The 9,867-nt window shown below is 36.6% G+C and overlaps 1 protein-coding gene across 6 annotated transcripts; it reads left to right on the top strand.

Annotated features, from left to right (window-relative positions):
• The first annotated feature begins 529 nt into the window (after window positions 1-529).
• Window positions 530-7,393, top strand: FABP12 (fatty acid binding protein 12). 6 transcript variants are annotated; one of them, XM_060611728.1, is made up of 6 exons: window positions 530-630; window positions 2,012-2,178; window positions 2,921-2,994; window positions 4,383-4,555; window positions 5,396-5,497; window positions 7,104-7,393. In XM_060611728.1, exons 3-6 carry the CDS (start codon window positions 2,922-2,924, stop codon window positions 7,176-7,178), a joined length of 423 nt encoding a protein of 140 aa, XP_060467711.1. In that variant the 5' UTR covers window positions 530-630; window positions 2,012-2,178; window position 2,921; the 3' UTR covers window positions 7,179-7,393. The 6 variants fall into 6 exon arrangements, with proteins under 6 accessions (XP_060467711.1, XP_060467707.1, XP_060467708.1 ...); XM_060611724.1 differs by having other exon boundaries at window positions 2,917-2,994; XM_060611725.1 differs by having other exon boundaries at window positions 2,012-2,182; window positions 2,917-2,994.
• The last annotated feature ends 2,474 nt before the right edge of the window (window positions 7,394-9,867 follow it).

The following is a 9,867-nucleotide window of genomic DNA, read 5'->3' as shown; positions in this document are numbered from 1 at the left end:
AACTGGAGCAGAAAGTCAGAATTGCAGTACAAGCAGCCCTGCTCCTTGGATCGTATGATCTGGCAAACCCTAGGCCAGCAGAGGATTAGTGACGAGAAAATATGCAGTGTGGCATCACAAAACAGACCTCTGGGGTTTTGGAGCAAGACAATGCCGTCTGCAACAGAAACTTATATGCTTTATTTTTTTTCTTTTGGGGGGGTGGCGCAAAAGCCGGGGAGGGGAAGAGTGAGAGAGAGAATCTCAAGCAGGCTCTATACTTAGTGCGGAGCCCCACGTGGACTTGATCTCATGACCGTGAGATCATGACCTGATCTGAAATCAAGAGTCCGATGCTTAACCAACTGAGCCACCCAGCTGCTCTGAAACTTACAAGCTTTTTGAAAAGAGTCCCTGTGTGTCATGTGTATCACCTGTGTTCCGGTGTGTCACCGGAGCCTAGCAGAGGCAGAATTCTTGATTGTAAGAAACCAAGTAACCATGTGTCTGGAACTGTCCATTATGAGCTAGGTTCTGTCAGACCCACAGAGTCATAGACTCAGGCAGGCCCAGCAACATTCCAAAACAAGATTGAAATTGTGGGATCAAGGCTAAGCAAGACCAGAAGATATGAGTTAACTGCATGAGCAGGTGACTCAGATCCTCATATCACCCACCACGGGTGTACCAGCACCCGTCCCTCAGATCATTCCTACACTATGTGGGGGCTCATCTAACCAGCTTATGGAATAGGAAGAGCTTGAACAAGTTTTATGGGCAGGTTGGCTTACTGTGTGGATGAAAACCAAAACGGGCAGTGGTTTAATTACACTCAGAGTGGGAGGGGACTTGAAAATAGTGGTGAGGAAAAATGGTCCCAATGGACAAAGCTCAGAGTGGTGTGCCTGTTACTCATTCTGTGTGGATGGAGCAGTGGCCTGAGGTGAGAATGAAGACATACTCATGAGTAGAGGGAATAGTTTAATGGGTTGGTTGCAGGTCTGGAAGGACAGGACTGAAAAATTGAAGCATCAAGGAATGTGGATGTATTTAAGGGAACGGGCATAAGGTGTGAAGATTTTTGACTCACATATTAATGGACACCAGAAAGCATCTCTCACAGAATAGGCAGCGAACAACCAAGTAGACACATGACCAGGCTAATGCACCTTAGCTGTCTTTGAATTGGCATGATGAGCACATGAACAGAGAACCACAGGGGCAGAGACAGAGGCCATGCATGGACTCTATTTACTGACACTTTTCTGAAAGTCTAACCTGCCAGCAATAGAGACCTATACTGAGCTCCCAATATGAGCTCCCAATCATCAAGGAGATGATTTCCAATAGGTGATTTTCCTTGTGTTAGAGGATCAGTGTGCATCAAACTCATGAAACAACATATTTGACATTTTCTTTAAAAAAATCCTAGGAATTTTAATAACTTCAGTGCTTAATTTTAGTATCTTTAGTACCTTCAATGGTAAGTCATTTCCTGGCCTTGGTCTCATGCTATTCAACTGAGTGGGGATAAATATAAATTGTACACATTAACGTAAAAAAAATTATAATAGTAAACTCCTTAACACAAGAAAGGAAAACAAACTATGGTATCTTTTTCAACCATCGTTGGGACATTAAATCAATGGTGTATGCAAAATTGTTTAGCTCATATTAGGTATATAATACTGGGTGTTCCATAAATGTTAGTTGAATAATTATCAGTAAGACCATTGACCTGGGAAAGTGCTTTAACAGATATTTATAGATATTGGATATTTAATATTTTAATTGGAATTGTTATAAAATGCTATTCTCCTTTTCTGTCTTAAAAATTTTTTATAATTTCACTTTTTCTTACTAATTCTGTGTTAGCATGTGGACATCAAGCATTGCCTGGAATTAATAATGGTGTTCTCAGGGCTGATGGCATGTGTAAGGCTGTGCTTGTCTTTTAACCTTTGGAGTCTCCTCTTCTCTAGTTGGTGTATTTGCTATTATATCCCTTATCCTCTGTTCTGATTCCTTACAGATATCAGAGGACATCAGAGTGTTTTAGTCAAGACTGAAAGGAGTAAAACCTAGCCTAAATTAAGGGGGATTTACTAAGAAGATATTTGTGTTCTCATGGCAATGATGACTCTCTAAGCTCATGGAAAATTGAACTGGCATCTGGAAAAGCATCAGTAACAAGGCTGTGTGTGTGTGTGTGTGTGTGTGTGTGTGTGTGTGAACACAATCTCTTTCCTTTTTTTCTATGTCCCATTCTCTTGCTCATTATGTTCATGGCTTAAAATGATTGTTCTAGCCCTCACTAAATTTAACTTTTTAGTTCAAATGTCAAATACCATCTATGAAGTCTTTCTGGTTTTTAGTTCAAAATATCAAAGAATGAGAATGTGATAAGATCTCTAAACAGCTGAAAAATGGGCTTATTCTATTTTTTAAATATAATTTATTGACAAAATGGTTTCCATACAGCACCCAGTGCTCATCCCAACAAGTGAAATGGGCTTATTCTAGATCACCCTTTGCCAGAGAAAGAGAGACAAAGACCTGCAGTAGAGGGATTCCATGGCATAAACATAGCTGCCTAGTTCCACCCCTTACGCACTGGTATATGTGTGTTTGTGGCAGTTCCTAGGGAAGGAACTAGAATTTGTAAACCTATTTTTAATCCTAAATTAGAGATGGAAAATTATATCTGGTCCTGCCAAAAATTGTTTTCATTTTCATCTTGACCAGTTTACATTTGAGAGAGCTTTCCTGCTTTGTATTGTATTCAGGAAAGATAACAAGGACTAGAGTTCCTAATATTTTCCCCTGACTTTTCTGTGCTATCCACCAAAATTGTATGAAAAACAAGTTCTAACACTATTTCAGGGAAAAACAACATACTCCTCCTAATGATGTTATTTTTCCTTACGATCAACTTAGACAGAATGGTTGATCAGCTCCAAGGAACATGGAAATCCATTTCTTGCGAAAATTTTGAAGAATATATGAAAGAGCTGGGTGAGCCGTTTTTACTTTTGTATTGTAGCCAGGAAAAATGGGAGACTTGATAACACAGACACTCACTTTGTATGATATCAGATTAATCTTGGGCCCCTCCCTCCAATAGAAATATAAAAGCAATCACATAGAAACAATCGGCATTGGTTCAGAACCTAGATGCAGTTCTATGCAACATTAGTTTATAATCGGCAGAATCCTGTCCTCACGTAATTTACCGTGGATTTACACAGATAAAACATACATGTGCCATATGCTAAATGGCAAATTATTTGCATAAATAATTTAAAGCAAACGGTCATAATTATTTTTAAAAATGATCATTTCGCAAGCATTTGCTCCAAATCTTTACAGGATCTTCAGAATAGATCTTGTTTTCTAGTTTCAGGTGGCTGCTGGCCCTCCTTAGTGTCTGGCCACCATTGTCACATTGTCTTCTTCTCTTCTAGAGTCTAACATCTCTTTTCCTTTTCTTATAAGGAAAGTTTCTTACGATGAAATTGTGATTATCTTTAGGCTCCACATGGATGATCCAAGATAAACTCCTGATTTTGAGATCCTTGAGTTAACCATATCCACAAAGTCCCCTTTAGCACATAAAGTGATGCACAGGTTCCAGGGATTAGGGTGTGAATATCTTCGGGAATAATTATCTAATATATCACAACTTGTTGTGTTTCACATTGTGGGTTCATGAGGCATATTACGGTGTTTCTATAAAGTATTATGTATTATGTAACAATAACAAAAATTTATACCTATATGGACTGACACAGAAAATCTCCAGGATATAGAGATAGGGGAAAAAGTAAGTGGAATAATAATTGTTAGACTAGAGGATTTATATTTTAAAAAATCCTATATATAGTGGTGGTGGTTGTATAACATTTACTTAATGCCACTTAACTGTACACTTTAAAATGGTGAAAATGGTAAATTTTATATGTATTTTAGCATAATACAAAATATGTAATAGAAGAAAACAGACTCTATATATGTGTACATATAAGAATGTAAGTGAAGAGATAAAGATGTTGAATAATTCATGCCAAAAGATTTTGTCTGTATAAATGGGTACATTTTAAAATAGGGAGATGGTTCATAGCTTTAATCAAATTTTCGAAGAGGTTCTTCATGAACCAACAAGACCAGTAACTACAGGACTAAAGAAAAATGACGACCACCAGCCAAAACTAGAGACTAATTTTATTCTGCAAAATATAATGTATTTTAACTTATAATGGTGCTACTTGCTTCAGATACTTGAATTCATGCTGCATTTAATCTGTTTAACTCACAAACCTAGTTAGTAAAGAATTATACAGCTAACATGAGTTTCCAAAGCCAGTGACGGATTTAACCATAGTGTCCTTTTATCTGATTCCTAGGAATAGGAAGAGCCAGAAGGAAACTTGGCTGTCTGGCAAAACCCACGGTGACCATCAGTACACAGGAAGGTCTGATCACTATAAAAACCAGAAGCATCTTTAAAAATAATGAGATCTCCTTTAAACTGGGAGAAGAGTTTGAGGAAAATACACCAGGTGGCCATAAAACCAAGGTGAGGCCTTCAACACTCTTTTAGATAAATTTCATAAGAATGCTAATTCAAAATCATTCTAAGTAAATCATGAATTATAGCAAACACATCTAAAGTCTGTATTAGATCAACCTGGGCTAAAATCTAGGTCTAAGGATCTTAAATTTTAATATGCATACAAATCTCCTGTGATGCTTATGAGAAATGCCTCTTTGTAGGTCCCATCCTCACAGGCTCTGATATCTGGTGTAGGCACCTGAAAACTGTATTTCTAACAACAATTCTGATGCAGATGCTTAGCTGACCTATTTTGAGAATTATTTCCTTAGATTCTTCTCTCAGAAACAAAGTTCTGCCTTTCTACTTTGTAGCAGTTTCCTACCAAGCATAAAGTCACAATGAATAAAATGTGTATTAGCCAGTATAGGTGAGGTTATGCCACAGTGACAGATTAACCACATGCCCTCATGACTTATCACAATGGGAATTGCTTTCTAATTTATAGTACATATTCACCATTGTTGTGGGGTTGAAGAATCTTCTGTGTGTGTGGTGGTGAGGGGACAGGAAACAGGGTATCTACCCCTCTTATTTCTCAGGGAGAAGAAAGTTTTAATTATTATTCAAGACAATATTATATTTTTACTCTTATAAAGCCTCCTCCCCCCCGCCCCCCCGCCCCGAGAAGAATCAGCCAACAAATTTAGTGTTGGCAAAGTCTTAAAATATACATGAAACTATAAACACCACTCTAAAACTACCTGAGAGCATCACAAAAGCTGAAAAGAATTTGGTACTTCATAGAATTTTAGTGTTCACATGTGACGATCTGAGCTGAATTTGGTTTTGTCTGTTTTCCAGAGTGTGGTAAACTTAGATAATGACTCTCTGATTCAAGTTCAGGACTGGAATGGCAAAGAGACCACCATAAAGAGAAAGGTGGTGGATGGGAAAATGGTGGTGGTGAGTGAGCTGTTTGTCATTATTTTTTTCACCATCTGTAACACCTCTATATAAAATCACTCAGATGTCTTGTTCTAAAATGATGGAAGTAAATGTGATTTTTCTTTTTCTCTTGCTTTGTAAGAATGCGGGAAAACATTGGCAGATAAATGTATGATCATAAATCGTATAAAATGTGCATGGATTGAGGAACTAAAAAAACGAAAGAACATAAAAAAAGGTGTTGCCTACTTCTTTGACTTGTCATAAACCAAAACAAGCATGCATTTGTGCAATAAAGATTTCAGCAGGGATTTCGAGTTGTTGTTAATCCTTCACTCCATACTAGGATTAATTTCTCACTGTTTTCCAGTTTAACACCAAACACGTGGAAAGGAAATTTAAACTAATGCAAAGCTTAAGTGGTATCTACTTGGTGTATGGATGAGTTGACACAATTAAAAACTAACATTTCTGTGGTTGTTGTGTCTGCATGTTTTCATATATTATTTACCCACTCCTCACAATAATCCTGTGAGGTAAGACTTGTTAGTCCATTTACCAGGTGAGAAAACTGAGATTCAGCCACTGACTTCACCTAAGGATATTCAGCTAGAAAAACATGGTGGTGCTGGGATTAAAACCCAGGTTGGCTTCATTCCCAAGTATACTTTTTTAAGTCCACCCTTCTCTCTCTGAAGATGGCTTCTCAGTTCATCTTTCTCCCTACACAGTGGAGGGACATAGGCCAATGATTCTTCTTCCCAAACTGCCAATTCCACAAAAATGAATAAAAAAGCCATTTTGGACATAATATCAAATAGTTCTAAGGGAATATGCAAGAATTGTGTGGAGGTAAAAAACAAACAAACAAACAAACAAACAAACAAACAAACCTATCTTCATTTCTTCACATAAGGATATTTTTTCTTTCCACAATGAAGAGTACATTTTCCTCACAAAGTAGTAAGTAGAGGACTAAGGATACTTGATTTTATTGCCCCTTATAATGGCATAATCACCAAACAGACGGGTTTTTAGTTCATTAGGAAGAATATTAGATTCAGAATCTAAAATGTACATTTCCATCTCTGCCATTCAGTACTTACATGACTTTGGATGAGTCATTTATCTTTTCCAAATTCAGTTCACTTGTCTTAAAAAAATGTAGAAATGTCTTCATGGTTTCTTTGAGAGAATTAAATGCCATTATGTATACATTAGTGCTCTAAAAACCATAAAATACTACATCAATGTAACAATGTCATTATTTGAAAATGTAGGGTTATGTGAAATCGCAAAAAACGCTTCAATGTAGGCATTTAAAATGTTTGAATAAAGACTGAAGTTTCTATAGTATATGTATTGTTTATATATATACACATACATTACATATTTACAATATATATGTATATACCGCACATACCCTATTTAATATGTGATTTGTCATCCCCCCCCCCACACACACACATACACACACACATGTGGCAAAATCAGCTAACAGTTGGTATCTATTGTTCTCTATGTAGATCTCTTTTCAAAACTCCTATGGATAGTACTTAGTTTGCATGGTTCTAAAAGTCAGTTTCACCAACAATACTGATATATCTCATCGTTTGTCTTCTAGGAAAGTGCCGTGAACAATGTTATCTGCACTCGGACATATGAGAGAGTACAAACAAACTCAGCCTCCAACTCTTAAGCACTCCCAAATTGTGATACAGACTGCTGAGGCTGTTTAAATAAAACTCCAAAGTAAAATGTTATGACTGCTAATACAAGAGAGCCTACGCACAAATGTTGGCAATTTTGGTTTCCCAGCTTTGTATACCTGTATTCTATGGTACTTTGGTATTGGCAGCTATAGGAAACCAGAGTGATATTCAGGGTTCCTATAATATAATCAAAGTCACCTCATATTGATTTTTTTTCTCCTTTGACATACTATGTTAACCCTTTATATTCAACATGACCTGCCCTAATAGGGAAAATAATATTAATTTACTAAAAAAACCCTTTTTATAGGGCCTGGAGATACATCAGAAAACAAAACACAAAAATCTATGCCTTGTTAGAGTTTACAATCAAGTGCATTGGAGGCTCTTTGGGATGATTCAGATTTCAGATTTAACTTATTATAGTATATAATGATTTGTATTTAGAAAGAATTTTGTCCTAAATGCTCAGGATTTTTTTCTTTCATAATTGAGTGTTTGTTGGTTGATCAGTACAGACATTTCAATTTGTACACAATTCTTAACATATGTACCGATAATCTAAAAAATCATGTAGTTGTGATTCTTTTCTAAAAGTTATTCTATGATGTCCAGTTTAAAATTTGGAGGCAAATTTTCTTTAACAGTATATCAAGTACCCATATCTTCAAGGCTGATGCGCTGTTACATTGTTAAATGCCATCAATTAACAATTTAATAGTATATACACTACATACTCACATTTTCAATCTTGCACAGCACATTTACAAAGTTACTAGGAAAACTGGATTACCACAACCAAGATGTTACAGAGTATACAAAATTCTCACAGGGAGAACCAAGATCAAGGAGTGGTCTTTTTTAGGAAACAATTCTACCAAAAACAACATCGGAATAGAAGTACTTTAAAATGTTCAACACATGTCATTTGCCAAGAGTGGAAGTTTGACTTCTTCTTTGCCAATTTTTATGCCTTTTATTTCTCTTTATTTTCTGATTTCTGAGGCTAGGACTTCTAGTACTATGTTGAACAACCGTGGTGAGAGTGGGCATCTCTGTTGTATTCCTGACCTTAGAGGGAAAGCTCTTAGTTTTTCCTCATTGGGGATGGTATTAGCTGTGGGCCTTTCACATATGGCCTTTATGTTGTTGACGTATGTTCCTTCTATCCCCTACTTTCTTGAGGGTTTTTGCCAAGAAAGGATGCTGTATTTTGTCAAATGCTTTTTCTGCATCTGTTGAGAGTATCGTATGGTTCTTATCCTTTCTTTTATTAATGTCGTGTATCACATTCATTGGTTTCATTCTTGGCAGATGACAGGATACTGTATGTGTAAAACCTGAAAGACTCCACCAAAAAACTGCTGGAACTGACAGGTGAATTCAGCAAAGTTGCAGGATATAAAAGCAATGTACAGAAATCAGTTGCATATCACGATAATGGAGCAACAGAGAGAGAAACCAAGGAATTGATCTCATTTACAATTACACCCAAACCCCTAAGATACCTAGTAATAAACCTAACCAAAGAGGTAAAGGATCTGTATGCTGAAAAATATAGAAACTTATGAAAGAAATTGAAGAAGACACAAAGAAATGGAAAAACATTCCATGCTCATGGATTAGAAGAACAAATATTGCTAAAGCTATCTGCACATTCAATGCAACACCTATCAAAATAACACCAGCATTATTCACAGAGCTAGAACAGACAATTTTAAAATTAATATGGAAGAAGAAAAGACCCCAAATATCCAAGGTAATGTTGGAAAAGAAAACCAAAGCTTGAGGAATCACAATTCCAGACTTCAAGCTGTATTACAAAACTATAATCATCAAGACAGTATGGTGCTTGTACAAAAACAGATACATTGATCAATGCAACAGAATAGAGAACCCAGAAATGGAGCCACAAATGTAGGGCCAACTAATTTTTGACAAAGCAGAAAAGAGTATCTAATGGAGAAAAAAGATAGTCTTTTCAGCAAACGGTGCTGGGAAAACTGGACAGCTACATGCAGAAGAATGAAACTGGACCACTTTCTTAACCATACACAAAAATAAATTCAAAATGGATGAAAGACGTAAATGTGAGACAAAAAACCCATCAAAATCCTAGAGGAGAAAATAGGCAGCAACCTCTTTGATCAAGGCCAAGCAACTTATTAGACACGTCTCCAGAGGCAAAGGAAATAAAAGCAAAATGAACTATTGAGACCTCATCAAGATAAAAAGCTTCTGCACTGCAAAGGAAACAGTCAACAAAACTAAAAGGCAGTTTGACAGAATGAGAGAAGATACTTGCAAATGACATACTGGATAAAGTGTTAGTATCCAAAATGTATAAAAAGTTATCAAACTCAACACCCCCCAAAATCAATAATCCAGTAAAGAAATGGGGAGAAGCCATGAATAGACACTTCTCCAAAGAAGACATCCAGATGGCTAATAGACACATGAAAAGGTGTCCAACATCACTCATCATCAGAGAAAGACAAATCCAAACCATAGTGAGACACCACCTCATACCTGTCAGAATGGTTAAAATTAACAACTCAGGAAACAACAGATATTGGGGAGGATGTGGAGAAAGGGGAACTCTTTTACACTGTTGGTGGGAATGCAAACTGGTGCAGCTGCTCTGGAAAACAGAGTGGAGGTTCCTCAAAAAATTAA

This window comes from Panthera onca, chromosome F2 (genome assembly GCF_046562875.1).
Source record: "Panthera onca isolate mPanOnc1 chromosome F2, mPanOnc1 haplotype 2, whole genome shotgun sequence".
Classification (NCBI taxonomy): domain Eukaryota; kingdom Metazoa; phylum Chordata; class Mammalia; order Carnivora; family Felidae; genus Panthera; species Panthera onca.
The sequence above is the reverse complement of the archived record's forward strand: the minus strand, read 5'-3'. Positions and strand labels throughout refer to the sequence as shown.